This window comes from Botryllus schlosseri, chromosome 14, assembly GCF_051294905.1.
Source record: "Botryllus schlosseri isolate E-star chromosome 14, Bs_hap1, whole genome shotgun sequence".
Lineage (NCBI taxonomy): Eukaryota > Metazoa > Chordata > Ascidiacea > Stolidobranchia > Styelidae > Botryllus > Botryllus schlosseri.
In genome coordinates this window covers 14,817,045-14,839,173 of record NC_137249.1, presented here as the reverse complement: position 1 = coordinate 14,839,173, position 22,129 = coordinate 14,817,045, and the positions used below count along the sequence as shown (strand labels likewise).

The window sequence follows — 22,129 nt, the reverse complement described above, 5'->3', positions numbered from 1 at the left end:
GTTGGCTTCGAGTGGAATAAATTTGGCAATACGAACGTATTGTTTGCTGCAAAACTATAAATTTAGAATCGCTGGGCGCTGAAGAAAAATGGTGTCGCAGCAGATGGTGTAGTAGCGATGTAATACTATATAGTACAGGGGCCGGCAACCTTTTGTATGCAGCGTGCCAAAATGTCAAGCTATTACCAACTGTCGTGCCAAACATTTATATTTTTGTCATACTTGACATTTCGAGCAAGGAATCCCACCAACAGCTTATCTGCCACTGGGAACGGCATCGGTTACGGCAGTGATTCATCATCATCATTTATTACAATTTTCATCAAATCAATACATCACAAGATTGCAATATGATGAAAAGATAGGAGGGTGCCGAAATGACTTGGAGTAGTCTTTATAGTTTATATCAGACACTCACATTGGCCGACAGCAGTGGTTCTTAACCTTTTCCCCTCCAGCGGCCCATTCAAAAAGTATCGGGCTCTAGCGCCCCCCATATTGTAAGGACAGTAATAAAGACAATGGTTAAGAGGGAGGGCCGTAACAGCACTTCGTCAGCCCCCTATCATGATAAGCCAAACTTCTGGGGGCTTCGCCCCCAAGAACCCCATCGCGTGATTTCGATGGTCAGCAAAGTGTGTGTGGCCTGGGCCCTACCCCACCCTAGGCGCCTAAATTTTCAATAATGCATGAATGAATTGGTGGTAATTGCATAAATATGTCGCTATATCCTTTTCATCCTCTCAGTCCACGTAATCAGATTTACCAGTAGCGCTGAGTGAGCTGTTGTCTTGGAAAATGAAGGCCACGTAATTATTAATTAAACATATTCGAGCGTGCCCCTTGGTACAATTACTTCGTTACATGTTGTTAATTTGTTACCTCTTGTCCGCTTTATAGTCAAAAGATATTTAAACGCATAAACGTATTAACCTAAAGTAAACACATGATTCAAAATTTTTATTTCTTCACTGACTAATAATTTTTATCTGATGGATGTTATTTGTCCTGTGGGGTGCTAATTGCTACGGCATGATAATTCGGCACGAGCGATTTAAGCACCTATGGAAAATTAGACTTATATACATCGAAGTTTACGGTCAACACAATCCTCTTCGGCTAAGGTTTTCTCGCTGACGATCTTTTGGCACACTTCTCGGAGTCCCATATTGGCCGGAACTTCATACGTCGGTAATGGCCGACGGTCATTTCTATTTTATATAATTATGCGTATTTTTTCGTGGGGGAGTCGTCAAAACATTAAGTGTAATTTATGTTCATTGTTCATTCACCGAAATAATTTAGGTCACCCTTCGAGCATTTCCGCACGGGGTGCATTAGTTGCCCTGGCGGGTCTCATTTGATACATGTCTCCATGAATGCAGTGGTTTATTAGAATTCATGTAAAATAAATTGCGCGTACTTTTAGATCTCCGATTCCCCGTTAAAATACCCCCGTTACACTTGCTCAGGTTATTTTCCACAAAATGCTTCCAACGATATAGGACAGGTATTGTATCCTGCAGCGCACAGGATCGAAATCGAAGAGGCAATGTACCAATTTATTTTGAGAGTGGAAGCGCTCTTTGTACATTATAGAAGTATATGCTTTGAAGATTTTTGGCTAAAATGATAAACTAAATATAGCCTATACGTATTTGAGAGCCAAAATTTAAATTGTCAGAATATTTCTTCATGATTTAGATCCGACTATTGACAGGACGTTATGAATTTACTAGACGGATGAGCCTCGAGTCGACCTGAAATTCTTCCTGACCACACACAAGATAGACAATTCCAAAATATATTGATTTCACCACGAATACATTTCACAGCATTACTTCTGATGGAGTCACAAAAAAGTGCAAGTACGCAAAATGGTCTAGCTAGTGCATGTTGTTTAAAGGAAATTACACGATAACAAGGGCAGGGGGCCCATCCTTCAAATTAGGAGTTTTTGAAATTTTCAAGTCATAGTCGAAATATGACATTGAATATTGTACCCTCGCACGCTAGTTTTCTGTATATGCTATTGTCTGTAACCATGCCGAATCATTTCCAAAACTTGGGGAGTACAAAATTATAGGACCCATCACAAGTTAAGCAACACGGAAACAAAATGAAACAATATTGGTCATCCAATCCCTGGTGATGATGATCAAACGTTCCGAAAGTAGTGGTAAAGGAAAGTCGCCCAGCTATTGAGCGGGCCTGCAAGTCAGCCGCTCAGAGAAAAGCAGAGCATTCTTCTGACAGGTAAAGTATATAGTTAGGATAGCTGAATAATTTCTCCTATCAACTGCAGTGGTTCTCAACCTTTTCGACCTTGCGGACCGGTAAAAAGTTAAAATAAATCTTACGGACAGACGAACCTTAAATATTCAAAATTAACACAAATTTAATTACGGCAAATGCATTCAACTAAAATGCGGATAAATGAAAACTTCATTTAATGATGCCTTTTTGATATTTGATATAGGCTTATGTTACACGTGGTTCTATTATTTGGTTGCCTTTGAAAGAAATGCGAATTTGCTGTTTGCTAGTCTCTATATTCTATCCTATTAGTATTGTCGAAATTTAACGAACTTTGTTGACATTCCCTCTTACAACTTTCACATATAACCGTTCCTAAACGATCTTTAGGCTGCTTTTAAATAGATTCGTACAACACCTGCGCCATGGTGACCTACGCCATCTCCAAGGTAGACCATGAAGAAAAACATGTTTCATTTCTCTAATAATGGACAAACGTCGAACTTCTTAGACTTCGTAATTGAGATTTAAAAAAAGTCTAACATATTTGGCAGACCGACAGGAAACTTGCCACGGGCCGGCAGCTGAGAACCACTGCATTAGAGCCCCATTCCATTTCACATGTCCCAGCAATTTCAACATGAAAATTGATGATATTTGACGCATTGTTTCCATCCATCCATCCATCCTTCCTGATCGCGGATCCTATAATAAATTTGCGGGACTATTATATGGAATGTCAAGGGTTGTCGAATATTTGCCCATACCCAATAAATGGTGGTGAGGCGATGCGTAGCAGTAAACCGCAATTAACATTTGGCGATAGTACTGAAAGCATGTTTACTTAAGTTTTTCTAGGTTAATGATGCCACAATGCCATCGTCATACCCGTTACTGTGCTTTATTACGTATGCCATCAGCTGTTGCAACAATTTGCAACACATCTATAATACAGCCAGTACGGTACTTGGTCAATGGTCACTGCGCTATATGCCATAGGGTGGTAAGTACAGTACTTTTTACTGTATTTATTTTGGACAACTCGTTTTCTCTTGGGTCACGGTTTCGATGTGCGCTACAATAACTGAGTACTTTTGTTTCGGGATATCGCATGTGTTGCACCTGTCGTCATATAATGGTTTGCTTAACTATAGAATAATCGAAGCCTTTTCCTTCGTATATCGTGCTGTTACGGTGATTTTGTGATTCTTATGTTCCCAGAGCTGTAATAATGCAACTTAGTAGTTGTTATCTCTTGTAGAAATGCCACAGCCTTGCTGCAATGAACATATTCATGGGCTGCTTACTTAAATAATCAACCACACTTAGCCTACTATAACCACTAACCAGATAATGACAAGCATAAATTGGACCCTTCTATGTCCTCTTCACTTAAGGGCCAGAACTTTTTGTCTTTACATAATTATCCGAATCTGTTTTAGGTAAGCTGGGAATTTAGTTCATTACAGACTGTTCGGTAGGCACAGAGAGACCTTTATTGATCGACAAGATTATAATGCGAAGTCTCAACTCAGAATCAGAGGTTGAAACCGTGCATTGCAGTGAATAAACACTTGGCCTTGAAACGATTTTGTTTTAACCATTTTGTAGATTCGGTACGGAAATGGCATCAAAGTTTTTCATAAGGTATATCCTGATGGTGGTAATTTTCTCAGTTGGAACGTGGCTCTTCGCAGATACTACGTTACCAGGAAAAATGGTAAGTCCGGTTTATCGGGGCCACAGATTTATATGTAAGTAAATCTTGTTTCGCTAAAACCCAGACTGGAGTTGAATACGCGAATACGATAGGCGATATGGTTGCATTAAGAAAAAAACGCTTGTCAGAACCATGTTTGAAACAAAAGCTTTTTTAAGAAGTTTTTTTTTTAAATTAAGGCAGGAATAATTAACCTTCATCAGCATAGTAACACTAGGAACGATCTAACAACTGTATCCTGCATTGCGCTATTACCATCACAATCACGTTGAAAATTACATCATTCGCATGGCGTCGCGGTTGGGATCGACTGATTTAAACTGAAACCGAATAATTGCAGGCTGAAGGCGCTGGTGCGCTCAGACGTTACGCCAAATTCAAATTCGACCCAAGCACTCGCTTGAACTCTCTCAAGAACACACACGACCTGGTGCATTCCGACGGCGCAATGCGCGTTCCCAACGAAAGCAAGAGTTCCATTAGAAGTGATAACATCGCAGAAGAACTCGCGAGTATGATCGGAGAAGGACGATTAGTCGAATTACGGAGAGCTTGTCGAATGACTGGAGAAAGATTTGAGCTCGACGTGGATGCTATTCTCAAGCTCTCCCCGTCGCATCGTCCTAGATTTTACTTTTCTGATAACTACCAAGTAAGTAGGGAGAACGTGTAGATCAAGTACGGGCCTATTCGACCCCGGCCGTTTTGGTGCCATATGGCGTACCAAGACATCCGGTATCGGCCAAAAGGTTTAGGTGCCAAATGGACCAGGCTCAAAAATATCCACCGAATGTTGGCCGAAACTTTCCATCTAATTCACGGGTTCTTAACCTTTTTTAGCGGGGCACGTAAATCTTTTTGGGTGGTTGCGTGAACCACCTAACTGTGAAATTTGATGAAAAGCTGATCACCAAGAAAATGGTTATCACCTTCGTCCAGCCCTCATCACCACCTGATTACCAGATGGAGTGCAATTATTAGTGTCTGCATATCTGCTATTGTGACCTGTATTATTATTATTATCGATGAAAATGGGAGTGACGCTTTTCACCTTTGAGGCTAGGTGCGATATTGTGACCTGTAGTGAGAACTAGAAATAACACAAAATAGGGCACAAGTCAAAAGTAAGGACAACATTACAACAACATTGGCATTTCACGGACCCCTTAAAACTAGTCCATGGCCTCCAAGGGCCCAAGCGATCCATCATGACAGGAATACCTGCTTCAGGTAATGTTTGGCGCCGGAATCACCGGCGCCGAAATGGTCTGTCATCTGATGTATATGAGACTATTGAACAGTGTCCATATGTGCGTCCGCTCTGGCAAATTGAAGACCCTACCACGAATATCATCGGAACAACATCACATGTAAATGATGCATCGACGTCATGCATCAATCAAACGGCAATGACGTAATTCAGGTGATGACGAGAATCTATGAGCTTCAAATCCAGCAACAATGGTGATCCGCCATAGTATGCGTCACTATATATGACTATATAGGATGCGTCGCTATATAGGATGGTGCCCGCGAACGTTCTTTTCGCGTTTGTGATCGGTATGCGAACCTCGATAATTCAGTCGATTCAACCCTATCAACTTTTTTGAGAAATATTATAATTTCTTAGAACTCTTAATCTTTTTGGTCAAAAGTCATCAAGTTTCAGCTTCGTGTCACTCGCTGCACCACGGTGGCCACAGTAAAATTCAATAGCCAGCTAAGAGAAACCTTGTATTCCATAAACCTAAATTATACTTATTCTCTGACATGTTGCTCGAAATATCACGCGTCTCCGGCTGTAAATAACACATTGTTAATAAATATTATTATACAATGGATATTGTATTGAAAGCATAACGGTAAATGATACTTACAGATCCAGTCCTGCAAAATCGTTCCTTGGCCCCGAAGATATACCTGACTGGTAGTACAACAATACTGAGTGCGAACTAGAATCTCGTGCGGAACGAAAACTATAGCCCAAACTATACTCTAATTTTACCAACATGTTGTGAATATAACTGTCGGCATCGTAGACATGACTGAATGCAGCGTGTAATCCATAAAATCGGCGTATATATTCCGATGTTGGTTGTTCTATGACAAGTCACACCAACTTCAGACTTCAGGTGCCCCGGAGCTGTGGTCTTGCACCAATTGCGACCCTTCTTCGTTTGCGGGAGAAGTCGAGCAATTATCACCTATATTTAGGAGAAATTGCAAAACTTTACACCCAAAACGTTGTGGACTGCAAATCCACCCTTTCATTAGGGGGGGGGGGGGGGGGTGAGGTGTAATACCATGAAACTACACTTATTTCGTTTATAGTTCAGCTATAAGCAAAATTGAATTGTTCGAACTAGCATGTGTTCAAAAAGAACATTCCATAAAAGTCCATGTTCACATGAACCCGGGCCGTTTAGGGATCCGCATCACCTCTAGTCGCTGATGCTTTTATAATTATCACAGTATTGCGCAATATTACGGTTTTTGAAGTTGCGAGTCTCTTTCAGAGAATCCAGTTTCTGCAACTGCATCTATACGCCATCGGCGTTTCAATTTAAGATGCAGTATCACACTTGCGCTCCAAGTTTTTTTTTATATCTTCTTCCAGTTTATTCTGTGTGAGGTACCAAAATGCGGGAGTACCGACTGGAAAAAAGCTCTTCTCGCCATGGAGGGGATCGCAAACTATGAAGATGGAGCTAAAATTGGGAAGCCGGAAGCGCATTTTCTAGGGCAGTATCTGTAAGTTCCAGTGCGATCGTTTTGCTACGGATATTGATGCTATTGTAAATGAACAGACCACAGCTGTATAGAAAATCCGGTACTGTAGGAAAGTTCGTACTTTAAACAGAAAAGTTCCACATCATGATCGCGTGATTGGATCATAAATTGCTGTTATCGGTTTCTTGATTAGATTTACATATTTTCTCCTCATCTTGAGGCACACATCAGCCTCAGACAAACGCTAAATATGGCATCACGATTCCTGAAACTCATTGAATGTCATTGATTATGTACAAATGTTTATGTTTTGTTTCGCAATCGTGTCATTTCGACGGCAAGCGTCATGTGATGAATAGTGAATGTTTGCAGATATTTATGGGATTTTTACAACGAAAGTAATCCACGTAGCGTAGCATTGACGAAGCAAAGAATTTCGACTTACACAAGGATTATTACTGTTCGAGAACCGCTGCAGAGAATCGTTTCTGCATACAAAGACAAGATGCTTCCTACTGGTACTGGAGGAAGTCTATTTGCTGAGATCTCAAAACGCATACACGAATTCTACTCCGACTCGGTCACAGGTATGTCGGGAGTAGCGTAACTACGGATAGGGCAACGTTTGGATTTTGAACATTACGATTCGCGGGGGAGGTTGGGGTTCAAATTCGAAACCCAAATCCTTCCGAAATGACAATTAGATCTCCAATATTTATTAGCTCATATGTAATTACGCAATTGGAATCACGCTGTGGGGGTTTCAACCCAATAATGCGATGCACTTTTCAAGGTGATGCCACGCATTTGTGGACTATAGTATCAGAAACGGAGAAGCAGAAGCGTTAAATGTTCATTGTTTTCGTTTTGTGTGAAAATTATATTTTAATGGTTTGTTCTTTTAACATTCTGTTGATGCACGGGCCATTTTTTGCGCCAGAAATCCATGGCAATGTATTAGATCAGCGGTTCTTAACCTTTATGAACTCGCGGAACGCGTACGCTTAACTGCAAGACTTCGCCGAACCCCAAATTTTCGATGAGTTATACAAAAATCTACCAGAATGCACAGCGTACTACAAGGGTTCAGGTTCGTGTGAACGCGAACGGGGCCTACGATATTCGCGTAGGCCCCGACGCGAACGTATATCGTAGGCCCCGACGCGAACCTTTTTGAAAGGTTCTGTGCGAACGCGAGCTTGAACCTAGGACGTCGCGTGACGTCATATTGGTCGAACCCAATATTTCAGAGAAGTGATATGCAAAATACCTAGCGACGACTCAGGCCACATTATGCCACAATGCCGAAGTACATGTTTAGAGAGAGAGAGAGAGAGAGAGTCTTTATTTCCATCCAACCAAAATACATAACAAACAGACGGCAATGATGGGGGTACAGGAAATATACATGCACGGAGCACGGTATTCGGTATCAGGTAGGAATGATCGATACGACCGTGAAGCTCAACTAGTCTGATCACTCCCGCATCAAACAAGTTCACTTGACTTTTTAATCGTCACTAAATGTATCAACTGGAGCAATCAACTGCTATAATTAGCCTATAAAATCAATATCTTTCGTGACTTAACCAACAATTTCGACGAGGACTTGCAATGGAATATAAGCTTAAGCCTTGGTCTAGGCCAGACCGTACAATGTATTCGGCGTCTGACTATTGCTACATCGATATTGATCAGAAACGGGTTTCTATATTTGCTACCGATATCACGCCATAAAAATTAAACAATTTATAAAGTAGCCTACACTCCAATCGTTTGATTTGGTTTTTATGGCATAATGAAAACATCAAATCAAGATGCATCCCGTACGCATGCTAGATTTTTTACATTAGACAGGATGTAATTTTATATCAATTTCATTGAATGGTGTGATAAGCATTATTCGATGACTACCTAAATGTAATGTATTTCGTTCTTGATGTTGTGTGATTGTGGGTCAAGCTCACAGTAGACTGAGTAGAGAGCCACTAAATATTTACAAACGGTAAGTTGACTATTTCGAGCAAACTTTTGTAAGAAAGCGAGTAAAGTTTTTGAGCCTGGCAAGGTGCATGCTTGTGCTCGTTTAGTGTTTATATTTTTATGCTGTCAGCTCCATGCCGAGAGTGGTATACGGGGGTGAAATGCAAGGAATTTCAGCCAAAAATGTTATAATGACGTGAAAAAATGTAATATATGAAGAAGTTACACAGTGCCGAACCTACCAAGGTTCGTTTGTGAACGTGAACCTCTAAATTTGAGAGGTTCACACATAGAACGCGGACGTGAACCTCACATTCACAGAATTCCTACCAACCACACGTATAATTCATTACTATGGATTACTTGCGCACAAAATCAATTGTTGAACAGAGTGTTTGACTTTGAGGAACAAATCATTAGGATATATTTTTCACCCAAAACGAAAACATAATTTACATTTAACGGTAATAAGTGTTACTTCTTCTGCCCCCTTTCAGATAGTTCACAAATGCGAGACTTCACCTTAGAAAGTGCATCGTGTTATTCGGTTTACACTCCGCAGCTTGATGCCAATTAGTTAGTTACAAATGAGCTTACAAATATTGAAGATAGTATTGGCATTTCAGATAGGACGGGGTTTTGATTTCGAACCCCAACCATTCACCCTGCGTACTCCACTACACACAAAGTAATGCCGCCCCAACAGCCCTAATCTAACTACGCACTACTGGTAGGCCTGATTTCTTTCTATCAAGGATGGTCAAGCAAGACGAACGTATCATCTCAAATCATATGTGTGATTTGAGTGTGTATCTTGACCCCCATGGAATCCCCGAGACTGGCTTATGGAACCCTTAGTGTTCCATGTGACACCGGTTAAGGACCACTGCATTGGATGTGTAGTTAGATGTGCATTGTGGTAGATTGGTAGGTTTGTAAAGGTTGAGAACAACTGAATTAAAGTATTATCTGTCAAACTGAGCAACAGTTTTCAAGATTGCAAGTCTTGTTTCCGTGACTGTTCCCATTGGAGCTACGCTACTAATGCAGGCACCGCTAAATGCGATTGCAAAAATGCGTTAAAACGATTGATGCACTTAAAACCACACAAGAACTCGCTAAAAGCATCAGTGTTTCGTAAACTGGCCAAATGTTCACAGACTCCAACCTCAGTTGATTTGGGATGTCTTGATATCCTTACGGGGTAATGTTATGTAATTGCTCAAACATCACCTAGGGATGGATTAGCTTGCATGGCGGCGGACCGATATGTTAATGTTAGGGTTACCATATTTTGGAAAACTAAACAGAGGACACTTTTTCAGACTTGCAAAACCGGTTGAAAATCCTGAAAAAATGGTCAGTTTCTCTCCACTTCCTGGTCGGTTGACTAAAAAAAGGTCAACTTTCTCGCTCGGCGCCCAAAATACTGTGTTTCCCTTCACATTATCTTATCAGTCGAATTTGGCCGCGAGTTTGACCACAATTCTCAAAAAAGAGGACAAGAGGGCGTCCTCCGAGGACGCTTTCAAAAAAGTCAAAAAAGAGGACAAATCCTCTTAATAGAGGACGTATGGTAACCCTAGGTTATGTTATTCCCAAACATATCCCAGCATTCAAACTTTTAAGATACCCCGGAATACCGAATACGAATTCAATCTTCTCAGCAAATCAAGCTACTAACGGATCCCATGCGTCATGGAAGGAGTTTGTGCGATATCTTCTCGATAAAAACCGGGAGGTCTTCTACGACTCTCACTGGAAGCCAATTTCCGAAATGTGCTATCCGTGCATTAGCGCGTACGATTACGTCGCGAAATTGGAGACCATGCATCAAGACGCCAAGCTCATCTCGCGATTGTTACAATTTGATATTACTCCGTTCTTCCCAGGTATGTGCGTTATATTTTCACTTGTCACGTCTCAACATCTCGTCTCAACGTCACGTCTCAACATAGTTGACAAGTTGACGACTACGAAATTGAGCCACACCAGTCATTTCATATCTCATATACGACAAGTTCGACTGAAATCAATTCAGGCGGCAACCCTAATCAATTCGATAAACGGTACTAGAGTCCGACTCGAGTCATTTTAACACGGTCGCACTCGTACACGAGTGCGAGAAGAAATTGAAAGGACCTCTTTCGTGTTGCTTTAAGTGCAGAAGGAAATAGAGAAATTCTACCGCGGCGAAAACACTCTCTTCATGAAAACAGTCCGTCAAATCGTTCCTCGTAAATTATTTATGAAAAATATAGAATACCTCTGTTTTACAAACTATAAGTAGCGAAACAGTACTATTTAAGTGACAAAATAGAATGTGTTAGAGTTTCAAAGAACATTTAGAACACCAATAATCACCAAATGCATATTAAAACCTATGTTTCTGATAAGTTTTCCGTACACAACCCCACATGTGAGATTATGCGCTGCAGCCCCGATTCAAATCTTAAATATAGCGGATATCGTCGCGCTGTCTATTTATGTACAAGCTGCCATTTTTCTTCTATGTTTCGCTCACACATTAGATGATATTGTGTGGGGGAGGTTTTATGCAACTTCCTAATTATACGTTTCCGAATCAGGTATAAGACGTTTACTTTTCCAGCGTCGGGCGGCGAATTTCGTCACGAGACGTGGTCAACCGAATATCGAAATTATTTTGAAGAGCTCCCGATAGTTGAACGTGAAAAACTCTACGACGTGTATGCGCTGCAGTATCTGTTGTTTGGATATCCAAAGCCGACGTTTTTATGAGCTCATGATATGTTTCGCGAAAGTCTGTACACAGGGATATCTATGTAATATATCTAATTATAGATTATATATAATTGGACTCCGTTGGGTGACTTACTTACTTTTTTGAAGTTATAGGCGAAAATCATCACCAGGGCAATTTTTTTTAACGTATGCAAATTAGGTGTTTTCCCACATAATGTTCAAACTGTACTACTTATCTTCATTTCTGGTTTGAACTGTCTGTCCTTACGAAGTAGTTCGGCCTGAAAAAACTTTCTTGACTCAAAAACTGAAAAAATATTTCATGAAAAAACTTGATTTTAACGAAATCTGGTCCTATGAAGAATTCCAGTAGTTACATCACGTATTACGGTAGAAATATTTAAAATCTGTTGTAGTACAACTAAAGATACTTTCCTACATTCTCGGGTAGAAAGTGTCTGTTCTTACTAAGTAACTGGCCAAGAGTGGAGAAAGAACGTTCAACAGTAGCAGTTGTTGGCTGACAACATTGAAGTTGTCCGTGTCCGTGCGTACACTGCTGGGGACACACAGTGTTGCTTCATTCTGACAATGGTTGATATAAGAACCATGCAATGCCCACGCAGTCTTGCTTCAGTTAGGATTATGCGGTACGTTGAGCATAACGCAATGTCAACCTATTTGTTTTATTTGAATGTTTATGATTCGCAATGAGCAGACAATGGTCCGTCTACAACAGCAGGTCTATAAAGTAAGCTATACCTGTAAAATGTCAAATTATAATTTTCCAGACAGTGCAAAATCTATGATACAAACGAAATGCTGGTTGTAAATAAATGGTGACGTTGTTTACAATTTTGACATTTTTTTGACCTAACGCTACAATTTTGACCTAATTTTGACTATTTTTGACATGTCAAAATAAAAGCCCTAATCATCACCATCAGAAGGAGAGAAGGCAAACGACTAAAAATCTCCCGATCTGTTTACATCAGGCGTGACCAACCTGCGGCCGTCGAAGGAAATTTGTGCAGCCCTGAACAAGTAATTCAATTAGTATGTGTTGGCGGCAATGTTCCCTCTGATTTTTCAAGAGTCTGCGCAAACCCGCTAACTCACTGCGCAGGCCCTTGGACAAGAGTGCGCAACCACCCTCCAAGAGGATGATGAAATCAACTACTGCGGGGCTTCGCCCCCAAGACCCCCCGCGGTATCAAGGCTTTTCCCGGTACTTATCATCTACATTGGATGCCCGTTTAGTGGTTGCGTCCCTAAACGTGCCAAGCGCGAAAAAATTCTGTAATTCATGATTGCATCGGTCAATATGATCGGGAATTGCATATATATTGCTAACAATTTTTATCCTCTCCCTGCTCACATAATCAGATTTACCGGTAGTGCTGATCCAGTGAGGTGTGTTGAAATAGATAGGTCCTTTAAATAATAATTAAACATCTTCAGGCGTACCCGTTGGTATAATGACTTCGTTACATATGATGCTATTTCGTTACCCCCTATCTGCTATTATAAAAAGATATTGAAATCGCCAAAACGTACTAAAGTAAAAGACGTACACGATTTCAAATTGGTATTTCTTTACTGGATAATATTGTTCTTTCGATATGGCATTTGTCTTGTTGTGGGACTCGGATCGCCAGGACAAGAACATTTGGCGCCAGTCATTTAGGCGCCTATGAACAATTGAACATGGACAATTACACATATATGTATTTGTATATATATCGAAGTTTTCGGTCAGCACGGGGGCAGTCTTTTTCGCCCAAGGTTTTCTCGCTGCTGATCATTCTGGCGCACTTCTTGGAGTCGCATGTTACATAGCCTTTAACTTGGCGCGTCATGGTGCGGTAATGGCCGACACCCAACTGTCCATTTCTATAAATCATGCGTATTTGTTGTTGGGAAAGGGTACCCAATAATCAAGATATCTGACAATAATAAATCGTGCGTAGCGCGAGAAGAAATTCCCAAAAATACACCATGATTTATGTTAATTCCCGAAATAATTTAGGGCCCCCTTCAAGCTCGGCCCCTCCAATTGGGGGGTTTGGGGTGCGACAGTTACGGTCCTGAGTAAATCTTACGCAATGTTCAAGCCACGCGGAGAAGACTATTCGTTAGTTTCTCGCAGATTAACTTCGAGCTATAGCCCATTAATTGTTATTTATAACTTTGTTAAACCATGTTATGTCGCCATTCCCAGAAAATAATGCGCAATTGAAATGATATCAGTATCGCTCACGCGTACGAGTCCATACTAAAAAAATATCTTCCTGGAGGCGCACGTGATTGTAAATTCTCATTTATGCACGGTGCGCAATATTTACTTTTGCGGGCCGCACTTGTACCTCGGTTTCATACTTCAGTGATAACACTTTTTGGCCCTGGCAATGTTCCATCTTAATTTTCACGAGTCTGCGCGCCTGCGTGGTCCATTGGACAACAGTGCGCAACGACTATAAAAAAACATCATTTCGGATTTTTGTGCGCAGCGTAGATTTTCTGTGCGTAGAGACCGTTTCAGCACTGCGCATTTGCGCACGTGCGCAGCTTAGAGGGAACATTGGTTGGCGGCAGTCGACATGCAATTTCAATTTATTAATTGACTCCCGATGTGTCGAAAGATTTTAAGTAATCTTGAAATTTTCTTCGCGCTGCCCGCTATTCAATGTGACTTCATTTTTCGATTTTAATATGGTAGCGCTCTTTTCAGTCAGAGTCAAACAGAACAGATGCGCGTATTCATTAGTAAATCAGTGAAAGATTTTCGCGCGTGGCGCGACTATATACAATCCCTTAACATTCCCACTGACCACTCGCGATTTCAGTAAGCAGAGCAAGCTTATATTATTAAATAGATTAGTCCGGAGTTCACCGGTGATGGTCAGTGGTCATAGGCACCAGGGCTGTGGAGTCGTAGTCGGAGTTTGGCATTTTTTTCGCTTAATGGAGTCCGAGTTTGTGTTTTTAGCACGCCATGGAGTCGGAGTCATGAAAACTATAGTGGTCGGAGTCGTGGAAAAAATACTGCCTGGAGTCGGAGTTCTTTATTTTGAAACCAATTGCTTTCAAAGCTACCTTTAAAATACTAATAGACACTGGTTCTCAACCTTTTTGTCTTTGCGGACCCCTTTTGGACACCCACGGACCCCCGCGGACCCCCCGACGTTTTAGTTTGAATTTAGCTCAATAATCGTACAATCGTCATCTGTCTTCTGCAAATGATAACTGTAGACTAATAATAAACAGCAACAAAAGGACTTTTCTTGAGAAAACGTCATACTGTATATGTAGAAATTAGGTTGACTTTTATTATTTCAAAGCGAATTCTGAAACTGCATTTCTTGAAATACTTGGTCGTGTCATGAAAATCCGCGCCTTCGATTTGATATGAACGAGTGCTGAAAATCACTGGCGTAGCAGCATGTGGTGCCGCCCCTGGCTCTCGCTTATAATGCCCCCCCCCCCCCGAGTAGACAGCAGCAAATTTCGACATAGATGGATTTCCAAGCAATCTTGTCAATAAAAATAATTTCAAATAATATGCCGTGTCTCAGCGTCACCGCCTCAACGTTAATAAGGCCAAAAATAATACAGACGAAAAATAGCCAGGGAATGTATTGTGCAAATAGAACATCAATAGCCGCTTAACTTTTCGGGCTTTCACTGAAGCAAAATCACAAAAATATCCTCAAATTAGTTTTTGAACGTATAGTCTCTTTCTATAGACAGAATGTATGGAGCTGATGGCCGATCATCATTCATGGTAGAACGGAAATAAGTCTTAATCACTTTGAGCTTTGAGAAGCTCCTCTCACAGCTCGCAAATTGAAACGCCAATGGTCAGATAAAGTTTCAGGCACGAGCATAAATATGGTATCGAATCAAGCAGCTTTGCATTAAATAACCACTGTAAAACATCAAACGCTGTTGCACTACGATCAAACGTGGTTTCACTGCTTCGCACCAGCCTCTTAAATCTGTCAATTTCCACAGCTTACTCCAAAAAGTCCACCGCGTCATCATAAGTGCTTTTACAAGCGCTGCTGAAAAAATTCTGACTTTCGCTTTGCAGCAGCGCGTGGGGATTAAAAAATCCAAACATATCATTTAAGTGGCGTATGCCGGTAAACCAAGTTTCAGCTTCAAGTTTAGCTGTCACACTTAAATGCCCACACAAGCATACTGCTGAGCCAGCTAAAAGCAGCGTAATTGGTCATGGTCATCTTATAGTTGACCAGGCCCTCCGAGCGCTCAAATTTAACAATACTGATCTTAATCGAAAGCTATTGTTGCCCTGATTCCGGAAATACAAATTAAATGTTGCTTGGTCTGAAAATCGGCATTGTTCCAAATAATCGCTCGAAATAATTTCCATTATCATGGTCAATTGGTCAGTATGTTGCGGCGCTCCGATTGTAAGGAACAATCGGCCTTGACGGCTATTTTGGAGCGGTTCCATTGCCATGTTAAAATATTAATTCGTGTTTTCGGAATCAGCGCGACACTAGCTTTCGATTGAGACCAGTTTGATTAAATTTTAGCTCACGGGACGCCAGCAATAGGACTACCAATTACACTGCTTTTAGCAGGCTGTGCACACTGTGCAATGTGCAGCCTCATTTTGCCGCCCCCTTGGAGCCTGCCGCCCCTGGCGCAGAGCCAGAACCGCCAAGTGGCTGCTACGCCACTGCTGAAAATCCATCTAAACAAAGACAGGTGGTGGCAAATGTAATAACAACGCGTAACGCTTCCGACGGCACATTTGGATATGATTGCAACAAATATGGCACCAAAATTGGCGAACGATTTTTTTTTATTGAGCATATAACGTCAAGCATGTTCATTTCTATCTAGCAGCTCATCATGAAGTTATTATGGAAAAATGGTTATGTTTATCACAGGAAAAAACGGATTTTTGTAAACATTTCGCCTTACTAATTACTAATTTTTTTACTTAATTTATACCCAATCCGCAACAAAACATATATATTTAGCAATATATTTGTATCAGTAGGCTATTAGCAATTTAGCAACTAAAATGAGTCTGTATAGCATAGGTTATTTCATCTCAGACGGACATTCTGTTAATGTGAGTCCTACTAGTAACGAAGCGAAACTGCCTCGTGATTTTCCTAATTTAAAAAAGTTAAAACTATGTTATCAACTATTTTGTATATTCGCAGCCTTCGCGGACCCCCAGGGGTATGCAGACCTCCGTCCTAGAACCACTGAACCAGAATATGATTTTTATACACCATCAATGACTGTTATTATCAACGATATTGATAAAATTGGACGTTATTTGCAAATTGAAATTCAGTTGCATAGAGGAAGAAAATCGCAATGCATCTTCGCGATGCAGTCACAAATTGATGCAATATTTGGAATTATACCATGACACTGTGACAGATTAAATACATCGTCTGGTTTTGTAAAATTGTTCAATTGATGTAAATATAACCAAACGCTGCTTCCCACTTGACAAAATTAAAATAATATTAAAGTGTCATGTCGGAATTATGCCCAAGCCTGTTCAGAGAAGAATGCATGCAAGTGGACCAGGAATCGCAATACAATTCACCCCATGGAGAATCTTACCAAACATACTCAGCGAAGAAACAAGAAGAAGAGCTTACTCTGTCCTACTCCGATCAAGGACCGGACATTGCAAACTCAATTATCACTTGCGCAAATTGCATTGTCACCCAAATGGATTATGCGAAGATTGCCAAGTACCCGAGACGGGAGCACACTTCCTTAGAATGTGGAAAGTACGATCGACATCGACAACATTTGAAGGACAGTGCGCGGTATCATAACATACCAATGGAAATTTATCTGTTGCTCCCTAGCCCTTATACCAGGGGTCGGGAACCTTTTTTGTCTAAAGAGCCATATTGGCCATATTTTTTTCCATTTTAACTCCCAAAGAGTCATACATGTCAATCAACTGTTACGTCACAACTGAAATTCCGCGTCGTCATGGTAGCACTAATTCGAACTTGCTACATGGGATTCGTCGGGTGCGCCACATTTTCTCTGTAATAACTCGTACTAATCATGCTGGTTGCCTTATTTAAGCTTGAGCTTGAAACTTGAGTTACGAGAACGTAGGTTCGTCGTTATGCTCCTTTAAATGCGTGAACCCATGATCACATGCATAGGTGGAGCCAAACATGGTCAATACAGCAGTATATATCCACACCCTCTCTAATGTGTGATGCATCAGTGACGTCGGGTCCGGGGGGCAAGTGAGGCAGTAGCTCACCTGTCGTCAGGATGAGATAACGAAAATTGTGAAACGTTCACTTACTATTGGTATTTTCTAACGATGTCCATTGTCTAGTTCATGAATGACAAGATTTTGAACATTCTCCCAAAATCACACAATTTACATATTTATTGTTCGAAAATAAATCGCGAAACAAGAGGTAAGGCACAGACGGGCCAAGCCTCAGCATTGGTTACTCAATTCATCGTAAATAGCTCATAACTTGTTATAATTGAAATTAATCGAATGTATCTGTAACGATTCCGAAAATCTAAATACTGGTCGACTTCCTAATTCTCAAAGTATTCGGTGGTCGCATAGAACGTTGCGCTACACGCCTACATTTTATCGCCGTTATAGCGTATCGTTATCGCCGTTGTAGCCTACCCTCTTAAAACAATTCATTGAACGCTATCTCATTTGAGATTTCATTCCAAGGTGGTGACGTCATATTTTGTGATACGATTTTGATATACAATGTCCTTTCCAATTCTCTACTAGTTGCTGACGATTACCCCTGACGAGTGTCAGCCGAAAATATTTGGGGTCATTTCAATATGAATATACTATTCAAAATGCCCTTACTATCACGCACCGTTCCATCTAGGGTTGCATCTAAAACAAATGACGTGGTACTGTTTCGCCCCTGTTTATACCCAAAAGAGTCATATATGGCGCGGGAGCCATAGGTTACCGACCACTGCTATAGTAGCTCACTCAGATTTGACGATTACTATAGCGAGCAAGACATACAAATATTTGAACTATTGCCTATGTAAATATAATCCCGCCGGTTTTATGATTAACTGTATTTATTTCATTCTTGCGGGACAAAGTAAATAAGTAATCCTCCATTGACGCCACACGACAATTCACTATAGAAATATTTTCGTTTCTCTTGTAGAGGTAGCGAGAAGTAATTCCAGCAATACTTTAGATGGAAGCGCAGAAATCGACCGTTTTAGCGTTGTCGACGAGACTGATCAGCAGTGAGGTTCATGGTTGGTGAAGCACTAACCAATTAGAATCAGATCACGAATATATAAATATAATCGTAACCGATTCAGTTGACTACTTGTTTCTTATAACATTAGCACTCTTCACACGCAGGGTACTGTATGGTTACCAGATTTTCGTTACCCAAATTCCGGATATTCTTTAGCGCCCCCTAGCGAATTTCAAAATGATATCCCACTGACAATACTTTACATTTCGATTGTATGCAGGAGTGGATTTTTTAAACATATGTCGTGAATTACCTAGACTAGCTCTGGTGATTGCTAGGGTCGGTATTCTCATTTGGTCTGCAACAGACTTCGTCACGGGTCGGATGAAATTGTCTGGCCCGCCGACCGTGTGTTTGACAGCTCTGCTATACTGTTGGGTCGGTGCAGTGCAGATATGTGACTGTGTGTAGTAGCCAGGACCGAAACAACACTTTTAAGCCAACTCCAGGCCAAAAACACTGGTCTGGTGTCCACCATTGGGTGATCGATGCAACTTCTGGTGGGTTTACTATATGCATCTGGTTTCTATGTGCTCCTGGCTGCTAAATTTAGTGATGAATTCTGTCAATATTGTTGGTTCTTCCATATATCTCGATAACAACTTTATCCTCTCTCAGCCCACGTGATCAAATTTAGCGGTAGAGCTGGTGGAGATTGTGACTTTCAACATGCAGGGTGCGCAATAGTACACCGCTAAGTCATGTTGATGAACACGGCTGAAATGCCGGTCAGCACGAGCAGGCTACACATCCGATTGTTTCCAAACTTTTATTTTCGCGACTCCATTTCCAATAAGAAAATGTTCCGTGGTTCACCACAAAATTTGCCAAGCTGATTACTATAAAATGGTCAGCACCTTTGCCAGGACTTTCTCACGGCCTATTCTGGAAGCAGATTAAGTTCAACATCTTCGCGATCCCCATACAAGGGCGAACGACCCCGAACATGAGAACGACCATCTTTGACGAAAGCATCCTAACGGCCTTACCGACACTAGGAATGTACGGTTCTCTTAAAATTGCGATTACAATTAGTCTTATTACAGTAATTGATGGTTATTTTAATTTGTTATTTTTACAATTACAGGGGTACCCATACTTAAATTAATATTAGTGACACTAAATCGAGCCCAGCGCGCTGAAAAATTTCAAGTTGCATAAATCTTCCCAAAAATATGACATTCATAGGCGGCGACTTTTATTTTTGCATGGGGTGGCGGCAGGCGCGTAGCCACCAGCCAGGAGGGTGTCGAAACCCCCTCCTTTTGAGACGCGAAACCCCGTCCTTTTGAAATGACCATTCTGACGCTAATATTCAGTTGCAATTCAACAAGTCGTATTATCAGTGTTACGCGGGCCGCGACCAATTAGCAAGATTCGTCTGTGCAGGTATATCGCATCGCGCTATGCAACGCGACGCGATCTCCCGCTGAGATGATTGCGAAATTAGGTCATTGATTACTGCGAGCTCGGCAATCGTCGCTGGACTGAGCACTGAGCAGTAACACAGCGCGACAATTCTGGAACAAGAAAAACAGACAAGTATGATGATTACAAACGCGCGCGGCAAATCAGTAATTATTCCTTACCTCCAGCACAATGGGTTTTTACTTAGTATTGGGTAGCTCGCATCGCGACAATTGGTTGCTGATTAAAACATCCATTTTGACTGCATTGCTGCATTTCCCGATTTACGTTCGCAAAGCATAATTGGATTAATATTATGGGCACTGGAATAAATTCCAACTAGCAGGTACACAAACACACAACAACGCACTGTTCAACTTCGCGCTCCGAGAATACTTATCTTACAAATGCTTCACAAAATATTTTAAACGCGGCTGGCGGCCGTCATCGATGCAAATAATGCACGTTAATTTGTAGGAGGTGAACGTATATTTGGTCGTCAAATCGCGATAGGTTATGGCAGTGGTTCCCAAACTTTTTCGGTGTCAGGGCCAAATTTAGAATTTGAGAGCACGGTCGGGGCCGCACGAATACCAGGCAATTAAACGGACCCAAAATGTCATCAAAATATGAAAATTGGCATTGTTCCGATCAATCACTTGACGCCATTGGCCATTGTGTTGCCGCGCTCCCAGTGTTCAGAACAGTCGACCTTTGGAGGCTATTTCGGAGTAGTTTTATTGCCCTGGCGAGATTTCAATTTGCATTTTTGGAATCAGTGCGAAACTAGTTTTCGATAAAGACCTGACCTATCAAATTATGCGGACGCTTCGGTCGTGAGCTATAGGACTACCAATTATGCTGCTTTCGGGTCGATTTAGTGAGTCAGGTGTTATCACGTAGACGCGCGAAGCGCGAAAAATTTCTGTATTTTATGATTGAATCGGTCAATATTATCGGGAATTGCATATATATTGCCATCAATTTTTATCCTCTCTCAGCTCACGTAATCAGTTTTATAGGTAGAGCCGAGGGAAGTGTGTTTGAAAAGGTAGGGCCCCTCAATAATAATTAAACATCTTCGGGCGTATATACCCGTTGGCAGGAACGAAACAGCACTTCGTCAGGATAAAAAAAAATAGTAAACTTGGGTCTTGGGCTCCCATAGGGTGATAAACCTATCCCTATCACCTTGTTCGCTTTTGCCACGAAACTAGTTGCACTGTCAAGTGAGCCAGCGCGAAGCGCGAAAATCTTCGATAATTCATGATAAAATCGGTAAATATGATCGGGAATTGCATATATATTGCTATCAATTTCTTGTCCTCGCTGCTCACGTAATCAGATTTATCGGTAGAGCTGAGTGAGGTGCCTTGGAAACTGTAGGGCCCATTATAGCATGATTCCGTAACATGTTATTTCGTGACCTTATTTTATGCAAACAACGCGCTGGTTCATATCTGCCCAGGACCTACAGCCTTCGTAGGCTCGGATCAGCCAGTCGAATTTGATCGTGAAATGGTGCGCTTATAATTATCCACGTGTTATTGCAGTAAAAGCAATATGGGCGCATGCTGCGACCTTATCAATAGAAATGCAAATCCCAAAGGTTTGAAATTGCTAATAAACCAATGATGATGACCTCCTGTCTGCTATATCAAAAAAAATATAGAATCGCCCAAACGTAGGCATCCACACTAAGTGACGTACACGATTTCAAATTGGTATTTCTTCACTGGAATATAATTTTTCCCTGCGGGATGGTATTTGTCTCGTGAGGTTAAGATTGCCAAGACAGTATTTAGTATTTATAACGACATTTTCGGTCAGCATAAGGGCAGTCCTGTTCGGCCAAGGTTTTCTCGCTTGGTGCGTCGTGGCGCGGTAAAGGCTAACGCCGATATGCCCATTTCTATAAATCTTGCGCATTTTTTCTTGGGGATGAGTACCCAAAAATCAAGATATTTGGCAGCATGAAATCACGCCTACAGCAAAAAAAAAAAATTGAAAA

At 41.2% G+C, this 22,129-nt stretch overlaps 1 protein-coding gene and 1 long non-coding RNA gene across 3 annotated transcripts in view; both read left to right on the top strand.

Annotated features, from left to right (window-relative positions):
* LOC145455353 (uncharacterized) overlaps positions 1-22,129 on the top strand; it is a 167,720-nt gene that overhangs the window by 44,857 nt on the left and 100,734 nt on the right. The gene's annotated exons all lie outside the window — the stretch shown is intronic.
* LOC145455640 (carbohydrate sulfotransferase 9-like) lies at positions 3,149-11,528 on the top strand. 2 transcript variants are annotated; one of them, XM_080333621.1, is made up of 8 exons: positions 3,149-3,259; positions 3,699-3,799; positions 3,868-3,976; positions 4,317-4,628; positions 6,594-6,727; positions 7,079-7,293; positions 10,357-10,581; positions 11,301-11,528. In XM_080333621.1, the coding sequence occupies exons 3-8, from the start codon at positions 3,881-3,883 to the stop codon at positions 11,447-11,449; spliced, it is 1,131 nt and encodes a 376-aa protein (XP_080189747.1). In that variant the 5' UTR covers positions 3,149-3,259; positions 3,699-3,799; positions 3,868-3,880; the 3' UTR covers positions 11,450-11,528. The 2 variants fall into 2 exon arrangements, with proteins under 2 accessions (XP_080189747.1, XP_080189746.1); XM_080333620.1 differs by lacking the exons at positions 3,699-3,799; positions 3,868-3,976 and having other exon boundaries at positions 3,152-3,259.